At 41.1% G+C, this 26278-nt stretch overlaps 1 protein-coding gene across 3 annotated transcripts in view; it reads right to left on the reverse strand.

Annotated features, from left to right (window-relative positions):
* Positions 1–26278, reverse strand: part of LOC109921678 (rho guanine nucleotide exchange factor 17-like) — a 432839-nt gene that overhangs the window by 64177 nt on the left and 342384 nt on the right. For 2 of the 3 annotated variants that reach the window (XM_048597755.1, XM_048597754.1), the window contains exon 6: positions 170–364. In XM_048597755.1, the coding sequence (XP_048453712.1) occupies positions 170–364 (195 nt within the window). The remainder of the gene's footprint in view (positions 1–169; positions 365–26278) is intronic. The other variant, XM_048597756.1, reaches the window with a different exon arrangement.

Here is a 26278-nt window from a genome sequence, read left to right on the forward strand (position 1 = left end):
GGTGTAGACCCGAAATGTCAGCTTTCCTGCTCCTCTGATGCTGCTTGGCCTGCTGTGTTCAACCAGCTCTCCACCTTGTTATCTCAGATATTAGACAATGTTGGTGATGCATAGCCCTGCTAAACATTAATTTTGGTCACAACTTCGCGCTTGCGTATAATAATTGTACCTCTTCATGGATACGCACATCCATCATGCCTTCTATATGGGATTCTATCTCTTGCAGTATGCGAGCCTCTTTCTCTGCTTCCTCTGCATTCTTCTTCCCCTTGTTTATCCTTTCAGCTAGTAACTTAATGTAACGCTGTGCTGCCAGCAGGCATGGATGATCTGGGTGATCGTCAGGAGTGTGCTTCAGTAGATCCTGCCATGCAGAAAACAACATCATTTCACTGATTAGGGATTAATAAGCCTCCATCTGCTTCATTTAGCCCAATTCCTTCAGTGATCTCCTTTTTGGCAAATCCCCGAATACGGTATATGGAGATAACTGTAAGGAGAGTGAAGACAGAAGAATGGGGTTTTAGAGTGAACATTGGTGATCCTCCTGCATGTAGCCAAGGTCTGGAAAGCAATATAATGATGAAAAAGAGCTAGAAGATAATGGTCAATGTATTAATTAAGATAAACAAGATCAGCATTTTATTACCAATGTTGTGAACAGTAATTATGATTAAAATTAGCATCAATCCAATGAAGCAATTTCTGATTTTAGAATAAGTTCCACTTGACCTTGATTTACGACAAAAGTACTGCGCCATGACACCGAACTCTACAATATAAAAAACAGATACTGCAGTTGCTGGAAATCCAAAACAAAAGCAGAAAGTGCTGGAGGAGCCCAGTGGATCTGTCAGCATCAGAAAAACAGAGTTATTGTTTCAAATCCTGTAACCCTTAGTCAGAAAGAACTATTTTTCTCTCTGCAGATGCTGCCAGATCTGAGTTTCTCTAGAACTTTCTGTTTTTGTATAACATCGAACTCTTTGGGTTATTAATGAATTTCAAGGATGGAGCATAACTTAGCTCTGCAAATCTTTTCTCTTCAGGTGCTTAACCAATCTCTTTAGAAAGCTGCAATTGAAACTGCTCCCACCACACTCTCAGGTTGTGCAATCCACACCAAAGAGGGAAATGGTGGTTTAGTGGCAGTGACACTAGATTAGCAGGCTAGAAACCAAAGAAAGCAATATAGTGTCCCAGGTTAGCGATCTAGAGACCAAAGCTATTGCATGAGGGACATAGGTTCAAATCCCACTGCAGCAAGAAGTGGAACTTAAATACAATTAACAAAATAAAAACTGGATTTGAAAGCTAGTTTTAGTAAAGGTGAAACAAAAATAATCATTGCCTGTTGCTAAAAACAGCCATCAGGTCCTCGAGGAAGAAAATCTGCCATCCTTACTTGGTCTGGTCCATATGTGACTCCAGACCTACAGCAATGTAATTAACTCTTAACTTTGCCCTGAAATGGCCGAGTGAGGCACACAGTTCAATAGGAATTTACGGATGGGCAACTAATGCTGGTCCTGCCAGCAATAGTCACGTTCTATGAAAGAGAAAAACATCTCAAACTACTTGTTACGTAAGAAAGATTTTCCACATGTCACCTTTTGTTCTTTTACCATTCCCCTTTACCCAATGTCCCTGGTTTCCAAACTTTATGAACAGAGAGAATTTCTCTCCATCTACTCTGTATAGAACCCACATAGTTTTGAACACCTCTATCAGATCTCCACTCAAGTTTTACTTCTCTGAGAACATATCTTGGATTGAACTATGCTCTCTTGTATTGTTGTTGGCAATGCTTCACTTATTTTAGATGACTGTCTTAGACAAAAGACTCTTTGGTATCAGTCTTTTGTTTCATCAGTAGCTTCTCTAACAATTAAAGTTGACGTTGTAAAGAAAAAATAATTCACCTAACTGAAGTCCTGGAGCTACTTCTGTGAATCCATTCTGCACCCTCTATAAAGCCTTCTTATCCTTCTTAAAATGTGATGCCCAGAATTCCATACATTCTTCAGTTGATATCAAGCCACTGTTTTATGAAGGTCTGGCACACCTCATTGCTTTGCACTGTACGTATTCAAAAAAAAACCAAGGATCCTACACGACTTTTTAACCACCTTCTCAACAGTTCCTGCCACCTTGAATAACTTATCCATGTATTAGTCACTCAGTTGTTCTGCTCCTTTACACAATTTAAAAATTCTATCAGTAAGGTTATGGTGTATAAATTATATACATAAACAAAATTTATTTTACTTATACACGTATTAGTCACCCAGTCTCTCTGCTCCTGTGCCCACTTTAAAAAGTAAAGTTAATATGAGTAATTTATATATACGTATAAACATAATTTATTTTGGAGTTTGTATTTTGAACTAGTTGCATGTGGATTTTGTACTAGTGGCATATGGATTTCGGTCAATGTATATGGGGAAATTTAATGATTACCATGTCAGTATTTCTGGATCCAATAACTTTTTGAAACTGTATGAGAGAGTGAGCAAGCGAGAGTGAGCAAGTGAGAGCAAGAGTGAGAGAGAGATGGTCCTTGGAGTGCTAATAGAAATGTGTTTGTATTCTGGGAGTTTTACAATTGGACAGCATAAACAAGCTTGCTTCTAAATTGGAAGAATAGGGGATTGATTTTTTTGCTTAAGAGAAAATCCCTTAGATTGGAAAGCTTTTGGTTTTAGTTTGCAGAGTTAGGATTGAAATTAGATAATAAGAACTGAAAGCAGTTAGTTCAGAACAGTCAGGATATAATTTCCTGGTGTAAGGGTTTTAGTTGAAAGCTGCAGCAGGCTTTGGTTGAAAAGTTGAATGGGTTATTTGAAGCTTCAAAAATTTAATCTCAGTTGCAAAATTAATTAAGGAAGAGGCTATCAGACTTTCAAGGCTGAGAATTGAAGTAGACAGTTAAGTAAAAACGTACAGATATGAGAGAGAAGGATACTGTAAAGTGATTGCATTGGGATAGACGGGAATGTATTATTGCATTTTGAAATCTTTCAAATTGGGTTGTACATAAATAACTTTGCTTATTCTATTTCATTTTCTCTTCTTTTGAGTAATAAACTTCTGTTTTTGTGATAAAACCAGACATTCAGCATTACGTGGTTGCATTTAAATGATAGACCACTTCATTAAATAAGAACATTGTGATCAATCAAGCCAGATTTCAGCCTGGGATCTGACTTCTCCTGTAATAATATCCTTGATTTTATCATGTCTCTTCATTCTTAACAAAACAATGCTGTTACCCAGTATCTTTACTAGTTTCTTAAAATCTGCCTGCATGGCCTCCTTTCTCATTCTACCTCTGTCGGTACTGATACAGACCAGCACTTCTGGTTGTTTATTCTCCCTCATCAGAGTGTTTTGCTTCTTTTTGGTACCAGATCGGTAACAGACTGTCCATGGCCATAGTTCCACATGTTCTCTGAACTAGAGAATGCCCTGTCATTTTTGCCAACCAAACTTCCTCTTACCTGTGTTCAACTCTTTGAGCCATGATGCTGTGGACTTCACTTGGTAGCTACACTACCCATCATTCTCATTAGTATTCCAAACTGAATGAGAGTATCTACGCCTCAGTGTAGTCCTGCACTACCCTGCCAGGCCTCTTCCAGTGCTTCACCATCATCCATTCCCCTTCTGTCAGCACATCCTTACACTATAGAATAATCACATCTAGAGATATGCTATTTACATAGCTCTCAGCCTTGTGGATGTGCCACAATAAAGCCAACTACCTGTCAGATTGTGAAATTTGGAGCCTGAGTTCCTGCAGATGACACACTTGCTGTAGATTGGTTGCACAGAACGTGAGAAGCATCCTGGAGTTCCCACATGGAACAGAATGCGCGTTCCTAGAGGATGAGGTGCCCTGCCATGTTTCCATCTAAAATATTTATTTGCTAAATTAAATGAAATGAATTGTGAATTGATTATTTTAGTTCTATTGACTAATTAGTTTAGTTTATTAATTTAATAAGTAATATTACGTTACAGATTCCAAGGTCAGTTTGACACATCTCACAACCTTAAAGAAAAAAGAGAACACTGCAATACTTGAGATAACAAGGTGTACAGCTGGATGAACACAGCAGGCCAAGCAGCATCAGAAGAGCAGGAAAGCTGACGTTTTGGGTCTTGACCCTTCTTCATTTCTGAAGCTCTACACCTTGTTATCTCAGATTCTCCAGCATCGGCAGTTCCTACCATCTCCACACTGCAATACTTATTTGGTTGGGCAGTTCTCTCTCTCTCCCCCCATTTTTCCATTCCTTTTATCTTTGCTGTGCCCTCACATTTCCTGTAATTCTCACATTACTCTTTCCCACTGTTTCTATTACTTTGGTATTCTCATTTGCCTCCTGCTGTTCTTGCAGTGCTCTTTCACTCTCTCCTTCTCTGCTAGTCCATTTACCTCAATGTGGCCTTAAACTTCAAACTTATCTCTATTGTCAACTCCACAACTCCACTTGTACTGCTGTGCTCTCAGGCCTCCCAAAATTCTGATTAAAGTGTATCTCACACATTCATTGCCACTAGATCTCTGTTCTTGGGGGGGTTGGGGGGGAGTGGGGTTATTTTTGTGTGCGGAATAGTTACTCACCAATTGAGATACAGTACAATGTGTCCCCTGTGAAACATTTCATTACTACTGCTTTCCAACTCAACAGCCTAATCCCACTTTAGGACCAGGGATGCGTTGTTGTAGTTGTACAGGGCCTTGGTGAGGCCACAACTAGAATACTGTGTGCAGTTGTGGTCTCCTTTTCTGAGGAAGGACACTTTTGCTCTCAAGGGAGTGCAGCGAAGGTTTACCAGGCTGATTCCAATGGTGGCAGGTCTGAAATTTGAGAAGAGATTGACTAGGTTGGGATTGTTTTCACTAGAGTTCAGATGAATGAGGGGGGATCTCATAGAGACTTACAAAATTTTAACGCGATTAGACAGGGTAGATGCAGGGAGGATGTTCCTGATGGTGGGTGTGTCCAGACCTGGAGTCACAGTTTGAGCATTCCTGGTAGACCATTTAGAATGGAGATGAGGAGACATTTCTTCACCCAAAGAGTGGTGGGCCTGTGGACTTCATTACCAGAGGAAGTAATTGATGCCAAAACATTTAATGTATTGAAGAGGCGACTAGATATAGCACTTGGAGCAAATAGTATCAAAGGTTATGGGGAGAAAGCAGGATTAGGCCACTGAATTGGACAATCAGCCATGATTATGAAGAATGGTGGAGCGGGTTTGAAGGGCCGAATTGCCTCCTCCTGCTCCTATCTTCTTTGTTTCTATGCAACATTTATTATTTAAATAAGAGAAAGAAGGAAGCATGATTTATCACACATGAAGATGCTGGGTACAAGCTATTTGTGGCCAAGTAGGATTGCTGTCTCCTTTGCTGGCTTTAGTAGAAACAAAATTGTCTATAGTCTATATTTCACTGGTATTTAGCTTGGCCGACCATACAGGGCCTAAATTTGGACAGCTATCAGGATCATTTCTCAGCATTATGATTGTGCAGTCTCTGAAAGCCTTAAACTGCTGTTTAAACAGTCTTAGTTTCATAACGTCCATCTGTGCACAATTGTAAAGGAGAACAAACTCTACAGTATAGATTTATTTAAATTTCTAAACCGGCCTGCAGTTGCTTCCAATATTGTAAATTTTAGTCTGATAAAAAATTGTTTGGTATATGATGTAGAATATTAACAGGCCTCACTCAGAAGTTTTAACAATGATCTTGAAATGTATTTTGTGAGACTATCATGGACAGTTAGTCTTTGATAAATGTAAACCTGTGAGCTTTAATGTAGATATTAAACAATCTGTGTCTTCCTTATGAGTGGATTTATTCTAATCTGACTTTCTCCATTTCAATGATAAAAAACCGTAAGAACTATGGGTGCTGGAAATCAGAAGTAAAAATAGAAATTACTGGAAAATCTCAACAGGTCTGGTGGCATCAGTGAAGAAAGCAGAGTTAATGTTTTGGGTCCAGTGATCCTTCTTCAGAACTGATGGTAGCTAGGAAAAGGTTGTTTTTTTATGCAGAAGATAGGGTTGGGTGGGAGGGGGTAAGGAATAAACGATAGATGGAGATAAAGCCCAAAGAGAGATAAGAACAATTGGACAGACAAAGGAGTGGATAATAGTCAGCCAAGGAGAATGAATGGCTGCTAATGGGGAATATTAGTGGCTAACGATGTGTTGTTTGAAATAGTAGACCATGTGATGACAAGGCCTGATATATGGAGGTTGGGGTAAGGACAAGGGAGAAGGTACCTCAAGCACTAAAACTGCTGAACTTGATATTGAGTCCAGAAGGCTGTAGAGTTCCTAAGCGGAAAATGAGATGCTATTTTTCCAGCTTGAGCTTCACTTCGCTGGTGTTTTGCAGGAAGCCTGAGACAGAGATGTTGACTAGGGAACAAGGTGAAGCGTAGAAGTAGCAGCAACTGGAGGCTCTTTTTTGTGGGCAGAATGTAGGTGTTCTGCAAAGCAGTCACCCACACCATAGTTTGTCTCCCCAATATTGAGGAGACCACATTGTGAGCAGCGAATGCAGTAGACTAGACTGTGTGAAGTGCAGGTAAAGCACTGTTTCACCTGGAAGGCATGCTTGGGCCCTTGGGTACCGAACAGGGATGAAGCAAACGGACAGATGTTACACCTTCTGTGGTTGCAGGGGTAGGTGCTATTGGGGCTGTTGGGGGTGGCTGAGGGTGAAGGAAGAGTGGACCAGGGTGTCCAGGAGGGAACGGTCCATGCGAAGGCTGACAAGAGAGGGGAGGGAAATATGTGCCTGGTGGTGCCATCCCACTGGAGGTGACAGAAATGCCGGCTAATGGTCCTTTGGGTGTGGATGCTGGTGGGATGGCAGGTAAGGACAAAGGGAACCCTATCGCTGTTGTGGAGGGAAGAGAAGGGGTGAGGGTGGAAGTACGGGAGATGGGTCGGACCTGCTGAGGGCCCTGTCAACTACGGTGCTGGGGAATCCTCAGTTGGGGAAGAGGTGGACATTTCATAGGCCCCCTTGTCGAAGTTGGCTTCATCACAACAGATATGACAGAGATGAAGGTACTGGAAGAGTGGAATAGAATCTGTACGGGAAGTCGGGTATGAGGATATATAGTCATGGTAGCTGTGGGATTTGGTTGGTTTGCAGTGCATATTGGTGGCCAGTCTATCCCCTGAAATGGAAACAGAGATGTTGAGGAAGGGAGGAGTCAGAGATGGATCAGGTGAAGGTGAGAGCGGGGTGGAAACCGGAACTGAAATTGATAAACTTTAGTAGTTCTGGATGAGAGAGGGAAGCAGCACCGATGATATCATCGATGTACCGGAAGAAGAGTTGTGGGTGGGGGCCATAATAGGACTGGAACAAGGAATGTTCCATATGTCCTACAAAGAGACAGGTAAAACTGGGGCCCACCCGGGTACCCATGGCCACCCCTCTGACCTGAAGAAAGTGAGATGAATTAAAGCAGAAAATGTTTAGAGTAAAGATGAGCTCGGCGAGGTGGAGGAGAGTGGTGGTGGATGGGGACAGTTCAGGTCTTTTTACCAGGAAGAAGGGGAGAGCCCTGAGACTATCCTGATGGCGGATGAACATGTAAAGGGATTGCTTGTCCACAGTAAAGAGAATGTGGCTGGAGCCCGCAAACTGGAAATTGTTTTTGTTTTTTTCCATTTCCACAATGTTCTGGCCATCTTCTTTACATCTCAACCAACGTTATGAAGAAGCAGGCCATCTGCTCATTACTAGGCAGGGATCAACTTGTGCACAAATGGGCTGCAGCATTTCCTGTGTTGCACAGTGATGAGATTTCAAAGGTGACTGTATAGCAATTTGGGACATCCTGAGGTCATGAAAGGAGCTATATAGAGTGAAATTCTTTCAGCCTTTCTGGATAACATTAGCAGATAATGCACAAGAAAAATGATCACATTTAATTCTTTTAATTACTTGGAAAGCTACAGGTCTGGAGTTTCCACTTGACTGCTGTTTTTCCTAATTGTAATTCAGTAAATCTCAGTTCAAGTGGAAAAAGATATTCTGAAACTTAAAGAGGAATCTCTACTCAACGCAATTCAGGTTTCCACAATCTTTTGGAAAAGTCTGGAAGAACAGCCTGCCCACTAAAATAGCCACAGGCACAGGGTGAATTAAGGGCTGTCAATTTAAAACTGAGATGTGGAGGAATTTCTTCTCTCAGAGGGTTGACGGTCTTTGGAACTCCATACCACAGACAGCTGTAGAGGCAGCGTTCTTCCCCATATTTAAGGCTGAGACAGATAGATTCTTGACAGACAGACTCAGTGGGGAGTGACGAATTATGGGAAAAGGGCAGGAAAGTGGATGTGAGAAATTTTGGATCAAGCATGATCCTATTGAATGGTGGATTGGGCTCAAGGGGCTGAACAGTCTACTCCTGTTCCTATTTCTTATGGTCTTCAATTACCCAAGCATGTATACAAGAAAACTCTTCAAGAAGACATTAAAATGTAGGTTCGTCCTTTTTGGATGCAAGGGCAGTAAAAGGCAAGTGTTCAAAGCTTTTGAATGTAACATGTATTGTAATAAAAGCCACTATTGTAACTCAATGCATCCATAACCTGCTCTATGCAATTTAAAATCAGGTTACCCAGAGATGATGGATTGACACAAAAAGTAAAACTTTCTTGTGCTAAACACAATTTTTCATTGCTTCAATCAAACTCTGCCAAGTTACCATTTTTAAATATCTGAAGGCAAATTTCTTAGAGCAATTTATCAAATAATAAATTATTGCATTTTGGCATGCTGCCCAACACACTAGGTTATGACAGATCTTGTTTTAGGTAATATATGAATAAGTTTGAGTGGGACTTCAGGGAAAATAACAACTTTGAAATTCGGCACAGATTTGGAATAAATTTGTCCCAAAATTATTGAGATGCCCAAAGTGGAAAGTCTACCCAATGTCCTCTAATCTTTTTCAGTTCGTTCTCTATAACCAAGCATTGAATGTAATTCATGGGAATGATATTAAACAGGGTATATATATCCAGTGGTTTATATGGCAGGATGGTATAATTTGTCACTGCATTGCCTGGGCTGAAGTTTAAAAATAGTTTGATTTAGGAAGCTTGCTGCTTCAGTTGTTGCGATGCATTGCTTTTTTCAGAAGTTCACTCCAAGTTTGGTTCAGTCTGGCTTCCAGGGCTGCTCACCATTACAGTTTACTTCCCTCACGCTTCTGAAGTAATTGCACTGTCATGGGGCTGCCTATCCCTTCTGCTTGCCTACCCTTTATTTGCCTTCTGCACAATAAAGTGCATCAAACCACACTGGCTAGCAAGCTGAGAATTAAAATGTCTTCTCAAATCTTGATTCTCCATCCCTCAATTGAATTTGGGAACTAATCCCAAATCAAGGAAACCTCACATTTCATCTCACTTAATCAATTCTGAAAGGAATTCCTATTCCAGGGCTGTACATTTCCTACATTTCACCTGCTTTTGTCAAGAAATGAATGTCAAGACTCACTACCTATACTGTATCCTTTGATCTAACCCTGCAGAGCTGCACGGCTTGTATGTATTTATGTTGCTGAATTGAGCTGGATTTTACGGTCTATTGTGGTAGGTGCTTCCCTGGCCTGGCTTAAAGATTGGGTACTGACATCTGCCCGTGAGGCAATTTACTGCTGCAAGCAGTGTTTGTGGCTTAAAGATGGCCTTCCATTCCAACCTTGGAAAGAAGCTCTATCTTGAAGAGCTGCTAACCAAATTCCACCACACCATGGGGCCCAACTATGTCTAGAGTCAGGGGTCCCAGCGGGGGCAGGTATAAATATCATGGAGCCTGGCACCACTCCTGGCCAAGGTCAATAGTTGCATCCCAGGCTTCTCCCAATGCCCTGAGCGAGGATAGTGGCATCATTCTAGGGCAGTGGCCCTACACCCCGTCCTCCTCACTCTGGTTATTGGGCCCTGATGCACCTCCAAGTCTTGGGCCCAGGACTGGAGGGTGGCTGTCCTCATGGAGGCGGTTTTCAGTGGGGAAGGGGAAGGGGAAGGGATGACCTTGAGAAGAGTGGAAAGGTGCATCCACGTGGCTCAGCAGACTCAACAAGAGGGTCACTACCCTTGTCCAATAGTGTGCACAACTAAAGCTGCCAGGCCTATGGCAAGATGAGAGCAACCCCTGCTGTAGGTAGAATAACAATGGAGGCAACATGAGGGCCATTAACCGGTCACTTAAGGGCCTCAATCTAACAAATGGTAGACAAACGGCATGCCCAAAGCTCCCTTACCCATGGGAGATACATTGGGGATGGGTGGCCAGAAAGTCACGCACTGGACTTTATGTGCCTCCCCACCCCAAAGTCACACTCCACCTTCAAACTAAACAGTGAAGGATTATAAAATCCAGCCCACTGTGTTCTACAGAATACAGTGCAGAATAGACAAAATGTACCCAACTCATTCTGAGTAGAAGTACTGGCCAAACCCATACGTGGTATATATATTAATGGAAATCACATACATGATCATCAGGCTAACTGTCCCTCCTACTTGTTAGAATGGCACTATATGCAACAAAATTAAATAGAATTAGGAAACAAAAAATCATAACAACAATTATGGCATTTAAAGGAATTAAACAACATCAGAGGTCAAACAAAAGACTGAACAACCTAAAAAAAGGTCATTCAAGGCAGATTTACCAAGGAAACTATATTTGTTGAAATTTATTGAATTTAATACTTAAACTAGTGAGTAAACATTTATCTGTAAGCTGTTATAATCCCTTGTATTTTTCTCAAACAAATGGATTCTATCCACACGTCAAATTCAAGACTCTCTGTCTCCTGTATTTACAAGGGCATGTGCTGGATGTTAAATTATTTTGTTCCAGTCTTTATGGCTGCAATTCAGGAAAAGTTCAGGCCAAATAGATATCTCACTAAACTGCTTAGTGGTTCAGAGCCAAGATTAAGAACTTATTAAGGGTGGCAATATGCGGCATAAATATTCCCCACACTTTGTAAATAATCTACACAATTAGACACCAGAAACATCCAGAGCTCAACACTAAACTGTACAGTTAGTGCCTTGAGGTTTATTGTGTTGAAATTCAAACTGTAAAACTTTGTTGACATTATGCATAACATTGTAGTTAATAATTTTAGAAATACATGTGGGAGGTGATGGCCTAGTGGTATTGTCACTGGACTGTTAATCCAGAGACCCAGGTAATGTTCTGGGGTCCTGGGATTGAATCTTAGATGGTAGAATTTGACATCAAAAGAAGTCTGGAATTAAGAATCTAATGATGACCACAGTTAATTGTCAGGAAAAACCCATCTGGTTTACTAACGTCCTTTAGGGTAGGAAAGTGCCATCCTTACTTGGTCTGACCTACACGTGACTCCAGACTCACAGCAATGTGCTCTGGGCAATTGGAAAGGCAATAAATGCTGGCCCAGCCAGTGACGATCTCATCCCATGAATGAATAAAAGAACAGTGGATAGAGTTTCTTATTGCAATACATAATCATATGGTTTTCTTTTTAATTCTCAGTGTAGATTGCACCAGTATATTTTTTATTCATAGAAAACTAGAAGACAAGTCTCAAAATAAGTTTTTATTTGGGCTCTTCTTCAGATTTTTGAATGCTATGTTTTGATTTTCAGGGGCTCCTTTTTTATTCTCACTCACTCAATATATTTATTGAGCGATGCACTCACATAGTAACAATACATTCTGTATATTTCACAATAGGATATGTTACCTCACATAGGAGCAGAATTAGAGGAATTCATCAATAACTCGTTAATGATTAACCCTTCATTAAACATAAGGTCACAATGCACAAGGAAAGCATTAATACTGTTTTCCATAGAAAATTAAATTAGCATAAGCTGGCAACAAAAGTTATACTTCAAACTAACTGACGTACACTTATATAAATATAATACCTATTATAGAGTCATAGAGTCATACAGCATGGAAACAGATCCTTCAGTCCAACCAGTCCATGCCGAACATAATCCCAAACTAAGCTAGTCCCACCTGCCTGCTCCTGGCCCATATCTCTCCAAACCTTTCCTATTCATGTATTTATCCAAATGTCTTTTAAACATTGTAATTGTACGCGCATCCACTACTTCATCAGGAAGTGCATTCCACACACGAACTACCCGCTGTGTAAAAAAATTGCCTCCTAATCCCTCTCCACTCACCATAAAATTTTGTCCCCTTGTCTTGAAATTCCCCATCCTAGGGAAAAGATACCTACCATTAACTCTATCTGTACCTCTCATTATTTTATAAACTTGTATCAGGTCTCCTCTCAACCTCATACACTCCAGTGAAAATAGTCCCAGCCTATCCAGCCTTTCTTTATAACTCAACCCTTCCATACCTGGCAACATCCTGGTAAATCTCTTCTGACCCCTCTCCAGCTTGATAATATCCTTCCTATAACTGGGTGACCAGAACTAGACACAGTATTTCAGAAGAGGCCTCACCAATGTCCTGTATAATTTTTTTTAAACATACTTTCCACAGATGGACAAAGTAACAGATAGCAAATTTTCACTCAATATGCACAAAGCTGGAGGATTTTAACTAGGCAGTTACTATCCCTTTTACTGCATCTCAGGTTTAATCTGAGATTTAAGTTGACCGATCGACACAGTCTTTATTACAACAGCATCCACTACAATTTTCCCCATATAGGAGCTCCTGAACTTATACAACCTTAAACTGCATACTTCCAGACACAATTGCAAGGAATACTTAACTCAGAGCCATTAATTGAGTATTTCTCTGTTGATGGACTTAAAATTGTTCTTTCTCCTTTGTCATCCCATTTTTTACACTATACAGACAACTTCTCCCTCATTTTCAGCATCCATCTCCCCTTAAAACTCTTGCAGTCACTTTCCCTCCTTCATCATCCCACTCTTCTTGCAGCCATCTTTTCTTCTCCCTGGCAGGACCACTGGACCCAGCAAAATGTCCCTCCATCCCAGCCCTAGCAAGGAGTCAGCACTCCAAGCACTAACAAAACAGGCCTTGGCAACTCTTGCTTCCTTTTGTTACTTATCGGACAGCTTGCTCATTAGAGAGACTCTTAACACGAAATGTCAGCGAGAACTCGCAATATTTGGAGGACTAGCTGCTTTCCAATTATGTCAAATTACCATATGGATGCCACTTTTCTCTGATTGGTTGCCGCCTTCACTGAAATTCACCAGGTGTTTGGTGTTTTAAGGGGTAAATGCCCCTGTGAATTTGAGGTACTACTAGAAAAGGCCATTTCATCTAATTTGTTTACTGCCATCTTTGTGATGCTGAGGCCATTTTATCTTGACTCACACCCCATCATGCACTAAGCCTCTAACTTTCCCCTTACTGAGAGTCAGAAACTCCTTAGATACTGAAGCAGTCTGTGTGTTTATGCAGCAAGAGCTGGACAACTTTCAGGCTTGTATTGAGTGGTAAGTAACAGATGCACCACAAGTTCTAGGCAAAGACCATTGCCAGCCTCACAGAATCTAATTTCCTCTCCTTGATATTCAATACTGAGTCGCTCACCGCCATTAGCCAGAAACTTAACCGGCCAAATCATGTGGCTACAAGAGCTGGTCAGACACTGTGAATTTTGCAGCATCTTCTCACTCCTCAAAGTTTGCTCACCATCTGCAAGGCACAAGTCAGGAGAGTGGTCTAATATTTAATATTCTGTAATTGCCTAATTATGTCTGACTTCATCAACACCCCAGAAACTGGACACTACCCGGGATAAAGCAGCCCACTTGATCAGTACCCCATCTGCCAACTTAACCATTTGTCACTGACACAGAGGTGTCACAGTATGTGCAATATAGGAACAGCAACTTGTCAAGCCACCTTTCAGATTTGTGACTTCTACCACTTAGAAAGACAAGGTCAGCAGACACATGGGATCATTCCTCCAAGCAGCACACCATCCTAACTTGGATACATATTGCCATTCCCTTTATTGTCAATGGGACAAAATCCCGGAACTCCCTTCCTAATAGCACTCTTGCAATTCAAGAAAGCAGCTCATTATCACTGTCTCAAGGCCAATGATAATGCTGGCCTAGATAGTATACGCACATCCCATTAAAGAACTACACAAAAAAAACCTCATCTTTTTTAAAACAGCTGTCCCAGAATGCATACGTTTGGACAAAATGGCAATCAACTTGTTAAGTCGCCAGCTTGGAAGTTTATTGCTCCACAACATTTAAAGGAATGGATTTCCACAGCAATAACGAAGGCTCTATTCCTTCATCTTTCAGAATATAGGGCAAATTCACACCATGTCACCGAGTCCTCCAGTACCTTAAAAAGCTGTGTCAAATCCCTGTATCAAGTGAGAGACTGAGCTGGCTAAGGAACTGGTGCTCAAATGTACAACAGAATTATCTGTGCATCTGTAAAACCTGCGTTGGGGAGTATGCATTCTTCCAGTTGAATTGTGGTCTCTATCCCCTCTGCCATGAGGCTGAGAAGAAGGTAGCTGATGCTGATGCTGTGTTAGTGGACTGACTGGTTTCCGCTCTTCCTTTTAGTCAGATGTTCAAGCTAGACCCTCATAAGCTGCTCTGACTCCATGGCGAATGCTTACCGCAGTAAGTGCAGCTGAAGGTGAGCGAAGTCCTGGATGGGTGAAATGCCTTCCAAGAAGTTGACAGTTGCTTATGGAATGATTGCATTCCCTAAGAATGTGCAGGCTTTGAACGGCAGTCATTCAGTGGCCATGGCTGAAGCTCTTCAGTTTCAATGCTCAAAGTTTCCGTCTTGTGAATTTCACTGCTGAAGTGCTCATTACACTCACCTCGATGACCCTGCACAGCTACTAACATGTCAAAAATAACAGGTGCCCTGGCGTAATTTCCTTAAGATTTATTCATAGGGTGTGGATGTCGCTAACGAGGCCAGCATTTTTATTTCCCAACCCTATTTGCCCTAGAGAAAGGTGGTGCTAAGCTACAACCACAGTAGTCCTTGGGGTGTATTGATATCCTCTGTGCTGTTAAGTAGGAAATTCAACAATCTGGGATAAATGGCTGCTTAATTATCTTGGCCATTTCATATTTACTGCATGACAGATCCAAGGAGGCTCCCTCTTGTCTTCCTGCAGCAGAATGCATTACCATTGGGGATTCTAACTCAGATTCAGTTTCTGGGGCCCTCCCACTTCTCATACACATGAACCCACCTGGGAAAATTCTGCACTAGGTTTCTATGAAAGGATGAGCTTGCAAATAATAAAATTGCATGAGATAAAATTCAAACCTTTGTCAAAATTATCAAAAGTATACCACAAGACAGAGAGGGAGGCAGAAAGATTTTCATTCACTCTATTGTTTCATTTTAAAAAGTTCTGACTTTTAGCTTTCACTACATTAACTCGAGGTCCAATCCACTGATTTACCATTTTTCATCTGAAAAACTTCATCACAGCAATTTGACTTAACTTGGTTAAATATTTCCTTTGACATTTTGCTATACATTATTTTAAACAAGGATTGACCTCTTCTGTACCACTTACTACCTTACACCAATCTTTGTCACCTACAGCTAAGGTTGAAAAGCCCAAGTTTTCCCAACTTCTTCATAACTCATTCCTTCAGCGCTTAGGATCGATATACAACTCTTCTTCGGATCAAATCCAAGATCTGAATGTCTCATATATTTCTTGTTAACCACCAGTGGTCAGAATGTGATGTAACGACAAGAATTTACATTTTTAGCATTACTTTCTGTATTTGGCTTTTGTGGTTGAGCAACCTATTTGCTTTGTTGACTCCTGGTCAATAATGACAAGTAAACTGACAAGACTGGTAATCAACTGACACTCCCTCTGGCTTCAACATTTCAATGCCAATCACAGGGTGATTGTGTCGCGTATTTTTGTCGTTGCAAATGGAACAGACAATGCGATGTGAACGCCCACATGGCAAGTGTAAAAATAATACTTAAATTACATTGAGGTTTGCCAAATACAATTGAAAGGGCAGGCAAGCCACATGGGCACATTGTCTACAAAAGGTTATGCTAAGGCATTACAAGACATCTATCACCTGACAACAAGAAAAGGTAATAAAAAGCAACAAGACCTACTGCAACTGTGAAGTGGATGAATTATATGGAACAATTAGACAGTTTTTAACTTTACAGTCTAGAAAGCAGATGATTAAAGGAAGAATTTGATGATATCTACGATATCTAAAATAGCATGCTAACAGGATTTCCATAGCAAACTTGAAGAAAACATATTTTATAGCAAGAAGATTGTAATCAGAGAACAAGAGTTGCATGTACTATATTATACCCAAGATTTTTAATATATAACATTTGATCTCCTTTGGCACATGGTGACTGAAAACCGCATGTAGTAGGTTAGAGGAACAAGGAAAAATTAAATCAGAACATCCTGATATAACTCTCAGAATCCCTATGGTGTGGAAACAGGCCCTTCGGCCCAACAAGTCCACACTGACTCTCAGAGCATTCCACCCAGACCCATCCACTCTACAATCTCGGAACACTACGGGTAATTTAACATGGCCAATCCACCTAGACTGCACATCTTTGGACTGTGGGAGGAAACTGGAGCACCTGGAGGAAACCCACGCAGACAGGGGGAGAATGTGCAAACTCCACACAGACAGTTGCCCGAGGGTGGAATTGAACCCAGGTCCCTGGTGCTGTGAGGCAGCAGTGCTAACCACTGAGCTACCAAGCTGCCCGAACTCCATTCCCATTTTAAAGTCATATAAACTATATTATGACCACATATCCCCAAGCCTACGTTTATGATGAAATGAAAACTTGTCACAATGTAGTGACATCCTCTTAACATAAGTAGCACTGCAGCACTTGCTTCATTGGAGAGTGCAATTTCAGCTGGATATGTTTTACACAGTGATCTCCATTACAAACATGGGCTTGGGTATTTAAAATGGACTAGGTAGACATGAGTTGCGTTCAAACACAACATTTTACTGTAGGTAGATAAGATAAACCTAAACTACCACTTCAAGAGATATTCAAGGAAAGTAAGAGCAGAAAACTGAAATGAATAAAGAGCTTGCTTTGAATTGATAGCAGGAAGAACATCGTCATTCAGTGTGAGAAACGTTTGGCTTTAGTTTTATGTTTTCTTAGAATATAGTTGGATGTTATAAAAATGGAATTGGTTTGTATTAACCCTGGCCACTGGCCGCACTCTCACCTCTCAAGGTTTGAAAATTGGAGATTCAGGCCCATAGTAGGGACTTGAGCCCATCATCACTGCACTGCAGTACTGAAGGAGTGCTTCCCTGTCAGAGTTATGAATTTGACAATATTTTGCCGAAGTGTTAATTTCAGCGAGTTTCATGAGTTTCCCCCCGCAAGAGCCCTGGCGGCTTTTCTCAGCCAATTCTCTGCTGTTCGCCCCATTCACTACGCATCCTGCCTCCACAGTGCCTCTCTTGCACTCAGCAGAGGAAGGAGTGCTCACTTGTTTCCGGGACTTTATGACATTCATACTGTGGGGCCCATATTTAAACTGCCCAACCAGGAACTGCCCTTCATGTGATGGTGAGCAATTCAAAGCAACATGGCTGAAAGATGCAAACTGACAGCCATCTGGGGTGATGGAGAGGAGGGCTAAAGAATAATGAATCTGTGGAAATCTACTGACTGCAGAGCCATTTAGACTGGCGAATTACGTGTATTCAAGACTAGGAGAAGCAGATTTTTAATCAGTAAAAGAAATCAAGGGTTATAGAGAAAAGGCAGGAAATGGGTTTGAGGATAATCAGATCAGTCTTGATCTCACTGAATTGTAGAACAGACTCAATGGACTGAGTAGCCTATTTCTGCTCCTATGTATTACCGTCTTATTGACTGGCTTTGGGCCTGCACTGAGACAACACAAGAAAGAACTTCTGCGAGCTGGAAAGTTTTAAATGGAATGGCAAAGTACAAAAATGCAAGGCACGCAAGTAAGCATGAAGTGAACGAGCATTAAGAAAGCAAACGAGGGCCCAAGAAGCAAGCTGTTCCAATGCATGAGATGGCTGTCTCTCCCTGCGTGCAAAGTCTGGCAGCAGCATGGCAATATAAAGTGATGGTGAGCTCCCAAGTACATCACAGAGATGATGGGGAATGCTGGCCAACATGGAGACCCAGACAGGACGCTGGTGAGCTGCACCACCCAGATAACTGCTCGGACTTCCAGGAATTAGCGCTATCTAGTTTCCCAACAATATCTGGGAAAACAGCAACCTGCATATAAATGAGGCAAGATTAAGTTATTATAAGATGTTAATACGTGCAATTGCTGCATCCTAGCTAGATTTTCATCTAGCTATTGAAACCTTATGGGGACAATCAGACTTTGTTTTCTCAATGTTGAGAGTCGCATCTTTCATTCTCACTGTATTCCCTGGATCTTTTTTGTCATTGCTCGCATCTCTCAGACACTGAGAAAATTCCACCCACACAGCAATTTTGATTTTTGGTCCATCAATTTGTGTCAGTTCACTGTAGGTCAGTCCCATTCATCAAATATATCCCTGTAGCCATGGGCATTTATTTTCCTGACATGCCAATCTAATTTTATTCTGAAGTTATTTGTCATCTTCACTTCCTCACTTGACAGCAGGGAGTGAATTGCAGAGCATTATCACTTGCTGCGTAATATGATTTTCCCTCACATTCCCCTGCATCTATTGGCCAAAACCTTAGACCTGTGCCCTCTAGTCCTTAGACCATCATCCAATGGGACATAGTTTCCTTGGTCTACTTTATTTTAAACCTATCATTATCTTCATCACTTCTCTCAAATCTCTCCTCTGTCTGGTGGCATCTTAAATAGAAGATGTTAAATTGACGCCCCATCTGGCCTTTCACATGGACGTGAAAGATCCCATGGCTCAATTCAAAGAACAGAGTCATTTCTAACATCCCGCAACCAATGTCACTGAATCAGATTATCTTGTTGCTGTTGGTGTGCACTGAAATCCTTCTGTGGTAAAATAGTCAAAAATTCTAAAACATGGTAATATCCGATGACCTTGTCAGTATGTTTGTAAATCATCTTTAATGATGATTGCAGTATCGATGCTTTCCAATTGAAAACTAGTTAATTATATTTTCCATTATGATTTTCCTTGCCAGTGTAAAAAGAAACTTAACACCTTCATGGACTCAAAATAGGTCACAGAGCTTGTTAAAAGTTGACTTGACACACAATAAGCCTACATTTATCAGTTTTTTTAAAGGTTTTGTTCTGCCTCAAAAGACAATTTTACCTTTCACATCAGACGATATTGTGATTCTCTACTCCATAAGATCACAACCTTATATTGAGGAACACCATTTGATTCCCTTGAATTCACCCGTACTATAGCCAATATCTTTCTTTTTGGTTCCACATACCAGACTGCTTCTCTTTGAGGGCAATTCCACTACCTTGGCAACCACAGCTTCTTGACTCTCGGATCAGAGGCTGACTTGATATGGGAGTTGGGAGGGTTCAATGCCAAGCCTCATTCTGGCCTTATCTAATGACTTTACCACATACTCTCAACAATTAGCGATCAGAAGCAAGAATTCTTGTTGAGCTGTCTCTCACTAACTAGGGCACCAAGGCCAATTGTAAGGACAAAACTTCTACTCAGTACAGACCAAATCTGATCAGATCAAGCCTTTCCAATCTCTATGGTTGAGTACCACATCTGGCAGTACATTTATGCATTAGCACATCAGAGGACCTTCCAAACACAACACATTAGGGACTTTTTTTTTCCTCACCATAATAGAACAATGGGATTCCAGGCGTATAGCACAGTATTGTTAATACAGAAAATAGTTTGCAGAGTGGAAAGAATAAGCAAAATAGATGTGAAAAAAAGTTGTTGATAAAGCATGGAAAGGGCTATCTTGAAGTGTGGTTGAAAAGCTTGGTTTTGAGATGACATAATGTGGAGAGAAAAGTAGAAAGGTCAACAAAGTTAAAGGTGAAGTGGCAGAAAATAGGGCAGGTTTCCTGAAAGCTCTGTTACCAGTGATGGGCTCAGAAACTAAGGGGAGGATTCAATGTGGTGACAGAAAGGTCACTGGAGAGGACAAGTGGATGTCACAGGGCGGGAGCAAGTCACAGAGATGTGGTGGAGCAACACTGTGAAAGGATGTGAAAACAACAATGAGGATTTTAAATGTAATCCAGGTCAGGAAGGGTGTAGGGTGAGGGCTGATCAGGTCTCAGTGGAAAACAAAGTACTTTTCTTTTAAAAATGGTTGAGTTAATGAAAGGCTGGAATGTCAAAAAGGAGGAATCAAGTCTTGAGACGGCAAAAGCATGAATGAGGGTTTTAACAGCTGAGAGTACGACGTGGGTGTAGAGAGGCTGCAGAAGTGGATGAAGTTGCCATGGAAACAACATTCAAAGCAGCACGAAAGCTGCTTCCAGGGCAAGACTAAGATTGTCGTTATGTGGCCAATTAGAGACAAAAAGTGCACAGGTTGATAGCCTCAATGCAGCAAAGAGAAGTTCTGTAAAATACGGGGAGGGAAGGTCCTGTAACATATATATATGTGTGTGTGTGTGTGTGTGTGTGTGTGTGTGTGTGTGTGTGTCTGGGGGAGGATCCAATAGAGGGTCAGAAACTGAGTAAATGCCGCTCTTAGGAGTAGGAGACAGCTTCTTGATTTGAACTGCTCCCTGCCTACTTGATTATCAGATCTGTGAATAAGAACACAGGAGCCTAGCAAGCTGATCTAGTCCAGTGATGACACAGCATCTGTTGCTAAGCTGCTAATATAAGCTTTCATTCATTTGATTGAAAATTAAAATCAGGTGATTTCCATAAGGAACACACGCATTATGTTTGGGCAGCAGGTTAAAACTAAACAACATTAAAAAAATGCCATAAATGCTCAGTAGATCAATCAGTCCATCAAATCCCTACACTGTGGAAGCAGGCCTTTCAGCCCATTGAGTCCACATTGAGCTTCCAAAGGACATCACACCCAGACCCACACCACCGCACTGTAAAGCTGCACTTCCCATGGCCAATCCACCTAATCTGCACATCTTGGAAGGTAGGAGGAAACTGGAGCACCTGGAGGAAACCAGAGCATCTGGAGGAAACAAACCCACACAGACACAGGGAGAACATGCAAACACCAAACATGCAAACACCACACAGACAGTTGCCCGAGGGTGGAATCAAACCCAGGTCCCTGGTGCTGTGAGGCAGCAGTGCTTACCACTGAGCCACCATGCCACCCTTCTCTGCCTGTTGGAAAGAGAAACAAGTTAAAATTTCAGGCCAATAATCTTTCGTCAGAATTGGAAAACATAAGAGACATAAGACAACAAGTAAATTAGCAGGTAGATTCTGAAACAATGTTTATCCTTGGACAGAGTATAACTATGGACATAGTTTAAAAATTAGAGGTTTCACTTCCTTAATGGAGATGCAGAGAACTTTTTTTTTCAGAGTGTTGTTAGTGTTGGAATTCTGTTTCCCTGAAGCTGGATTATTAGATTTATTTAAGACTGACCTAGATTTTTAATAGGCAAGAGAATCGAGGGTTATGGAGGCAGACAGAAAAGTAGAATTGAGACTAAAACCAGATCAGCTTTTACATCATTGAAAATCTGGCTGGTTGACTTTAAACTTTTCTTATATACAGTATCAAGTTTTAAGCACGTGGAGCTTTAAGGAAAAGTTTGCAATAAGGTGCCTATACAAGATGATGAGAGAATAGGTTGCTCCAGCCAGATCTTGTCCACTGCATCCATTCCTCTTTGTTTTTTTTCACTTCTTTTTTCTCTCTCTCTTGTGTTTTTTTTCCTGTCTTCTTCCTCTCCTGCCAGCGATCCTGAGCAGTGCAGGAGTGGCCAGTGGCCTGGAGCGGAGCGGGACAGCGGCCTGGAGCGCTGGGACGGTAGACACCAACCCGGAGCAGAGTGAGGAACACCAGCAGCCCAGGGAAGAGTGAGGAACACCAGCAGCCCAGGGAAGAGTGAGGAATACCAGCAGCCCAGGGAAGAGTGGGGAACGCCAGGAGACTGGAGCAGAATGGGGATGGCGGCCAGTGAGCTCAGAGTGAAAATGGGTATCAGTTGGGAAACGGTAGAACCCAGGCAGACCACGGGGAAACCGTTACAGAAAGACTGTAATGTCTATGCTTATTGCTTATTTCTTATTTTCCTAGCTTATACTTATACTATGTATATCTGTGATGTAGTGTAACTTTTTTATTTATTTCCTCTATTTTTTGTACCTAAGAATGGTACCTAGGTACTTTATACCTAAGATGGCGCCATGTGTTGGCAACATTGTATACTTTTCACTGAAATCGTGTTATTCTGTAACTTGAGTATGCGTGACAATAAACCTAATTCTATCCTATCCTATTCTAAATGACAAAAGTTAAGATAGTTCAAGGCAAAAGATGATGACAATGGGATTTCCACAATGTGGATCACCAGGAGGTGTAAATGGGAATAGAAGAATCACAATCCTCAACTGCTATCTGAACAAATAGGCAGAGGTTTTGAATCTGAAGCTGTTGAATCCGGAAGACTACAAATTGCCTAAATGAATCATGAGGTGAAATTCCTCGGGCCAATTAATTGGAATGTTACAGGAAGCCAAGAACAGACAGGTCAGTGTGGGAATTCAAATGACAGGCAATCAGAACCTGTGGAGTCACATTTGTGGACGAATGTAGAATAAACCTCATTGTAAGCAGCGAATATAAAGTACTGTGTTAAGGGGAGCAGGTGTTGTGGAGGGAGGGATTCTTTTTGAAACCATGAAAGGTGGAGAGAGGCACAAAAAAATTCAGTGATTGCGGCATGCTGGAGAAGGTAGAGGATGATCCACAGAACGAGGAAGCTGGTGGTGTGAGAATAAAGAAAATTGTTGTAATATTATAAATCTAGCCTCTTTACCTTGCTGTGGCACTGTTTAAAACAGGTAGCCTGTACTCTGGGACCACAGTCCAGTGACCACTTTTCATGTGACACCACTGAGTAATAGCATATTACTTAACCAAGGAAGTGACAACATTGAAACCAATCATGCCATTATGCACAGTTCCCCTTGGCAAGGATATAACAAAGAGAATCTTGACTCTGATAAAGAGTCATCTGGACTCAAAATGTTAACTTGCTTTCTCTCCACGGATGGTGCCTGACCTGCTGTGATGTCCAGCGTTTTTTGCTCTCAGAATCTTGACTATGTTGCCCTGGGTAACTCCAGAAGATTGTATCAGCCCAACTGCTCTTAGCATAAGACTAGAAACAAAACATCCTGTGAATTTAAGGCTTCAGGAAACTTATTTTACATGCATCAAAAGTATGCATACAAAATGCACTTTGGTCATCAAATATATCATGTACAAATGTATCAAGTGTAGTAATTTATCATGGATGTAAAATGTAACATGTAGAAATGTATTACAACTTTTTATTAACACCTTAAGATTGCACAGTTTTCTAGTGACGTCAGTATGATTGAGCTATGAGGTTCAATTCAATTCAATTAAAATTCTCTCATGACATCTTGTATATCATTCATTATAAATTAATGCTAGTCGTTTGTAGTTTTCACAGTAAACTGGACAATCATAATAATTAGGTGTCCCTCAATTCTAAGCAGCCCGAATCACAAATTGCAACCCTAAAAAGATTGGTAAAACGCACAAAGTTCTGTGCATTAAAAATAAAATTTGATTCAATCGTTAATTAGTGATTCTAATGTGCAAAATGATATGAGCTTACAACATTCAAGACAAGACTTTTGGCTATGCTCCAGCTGGGTCAGTCAAAGGGTTTTCACTGACAAACATTTCAATACACAATGTAACTCTGTTCCAAACAATGTTCTCTCCTCCTCATTGAATAGTGGTGAATCATGCTGACAAACGGTACAATGTTGCTGGCAACACTCCAAAATCTTGCTCAAATAATCATGTTTTCTTGCATGAGCCTCCACAGTGACAGCTCGGTGAGATTAAGACTGGAATTGGTTGCTGTGTCTTCCACTCTCAAAGGAATGAAGGCCACAATAATAGGCAGTGATGACTCAATAAGCAAAGGGTCATCATGGTTCCTACCTGTTACCAGAATAGAACTACCATTTCTATAAAGTTCTTGGTCTATTGTGCAGCTGATAAGATTAAAAGGATATTCCAGAATCATTTCAATATTTCATGCAGGGATACAGGAAGAAATCTTGCAGAACATTCCCTGAGATTGCATAAAAATCAGGTAAATGAGAGGGCAGCCTGTTGAAAACTTTGGAAATGATTGCCTTCCTTTTCAAAGGACAGCTCGTGTGTTGTCACTCTTAGAATTCCTGCTGTTGTGATCTCTTTTCTCTTAGGCAGTCCCTTGGGATCAAAGATGAATTACTTAAACTCCAGTCCGATGGGTTCTGAGATGGCTGATAACTGCAATGCATGATCAGCAGACTTCCATAAATGTGGGTTGTCAGGAGGTGACACAACGTGACCCTACCTCTGCACTTTTCTGACAAAGTCTTTCGACTTCTGCCTTTGCTGTCTTCCTGGAAAGGTCTCCTCTATTTCAGTCAGTCACATGTGCCACCACTGCCTGCAAATTCTGTCCAAACCATTCACCATTCCAATTTGGAAATGTATTGCTGTTCCTTCACTGGTACTGGGTCTAAATCCTGTAACTTCCTTCCTAATGGCATTGTAGTACTTCCTACAGCACATGGACTGTAGCTGTTCAAGAAGGCAGCTCACCAGCACCCTCTCAGGGGCAGTTAGGGATGGGCATTAAATGCTGGCCCAGCCAATGAGGTCCACATTGCCTGAATAAATTGAAAGAAACTCACAGGGTGGTGACATTTTGGAATTCTCCACATCTGAAGGTTGTGGAAACTAAGTGATTGTGTATGATCAAGACAGAAACTGATAGGCTTCTGTTGCCTAGTGACATGAGGGACATGGAGGTAAAGCAGGAAAGTGGCAGACGGGTTGAAAATCAGCCTTGATCTAATTGAATACTGAGGGAACCTTAACGGGCCAACTGACCTACTCCTGTTTCTTCTGCTTTTGAGTATAAGACAGCAAGGAACATTTGGATAAATTTTCAACAATGCTGCAAGGTTGACAATCTGATTAAACAACGTTGCGGCTATTATTATTGTAATTGGTTTGCCTTCTTGGTTTTGATGCCAGTACTATCATTGTGTAGCGCCTGTCTGTCAGTTTGTTCATTATGGAGTGGGGAGCTGTTTTGAGTGAGCTAAGTGATATGCAATTATAGTCAGCCACTGAGATACATGAGTGTGCAATGGTTTGGTTATCACTGAGCTATTTGACTTACTAATTTTTTCCAGCAATAAGAGACTCAAATGTGACCCAGCTTTAATGACTGCAGATATATTCAGGTGGTACAAAACCAAAAGCGGCATTGATTTGCATATAATTTAACGCTAGCTCTTGTTTAGTAAAGGATGGAATAAGACTAGAAAACGCCAGGAAAATGCACCTGTATCTGAAAAGTGCATAAAGGAGATCTTATTTCAGGATAGCCCACTCAATAGAATTGCTGACTAGTTCTGTACCTCATTGCACACCTACATCTTCTGTTATTAGTGCAGACATGCAGGCACCTGCAATTATTATTTCTATTTATACCTTTTAAAAACCTCCACAGGATGAAGCCCACCTGCCACGTTATAGTTTTCTGTTTAGTCATTTTTACAATTTTCTTCTGCAAGTCCAACGGTTAAATTTGTTATTGAATTCAAATGAGTTCTTCAAGGCCATTAGCAAAGTTGCAATCTTTAATGTTGAACAACTTTCCAAACAATTACACAGAGGTTTTACTTACCAGTACATTGGGTGATTGTGATATTTTCTTTGAAAAGCATCTGATAAGGTGCATGCCGGATTAATGATGGAGTGGCAGACAAGCTAGGAATGTATTATCTTGTATGTAAAAGGTGGAGTAGTGATTTAGTTATATGTTTCAAGAAATCAAGAGGAATAGGTAGGATGGACTGGGAGGAATCATCTCTGCTAATTGGTGAGACATGGACTAGGTGGCAGAGTCAAAAAACTGGAGCTAGACCTTTTAGGTCTCCATGCAGCAGACTGTAGAAGTTTCAAAGATAGTAGGAACTGCAGATGGTGGAGAATCTGAGATAACAAGGTGTAGAGCTGGATGAACACAGCAGG

This window comes from Rhincodon typus, chromosome 6, assembly GCF_021869965.1.
Source record: "Rhincodon typus isolate 14 chromosome 6, sRhiTyp1.1, whole genome shotgun sequence".
In the NCBI taxonomy this organism is placed as follows: Eukaryota; Metazoa; Chordata; class Chondrichthyes; order Orectolobiformes; family Rhincodontidae; genus Rhincodon; species Rhincodon typus.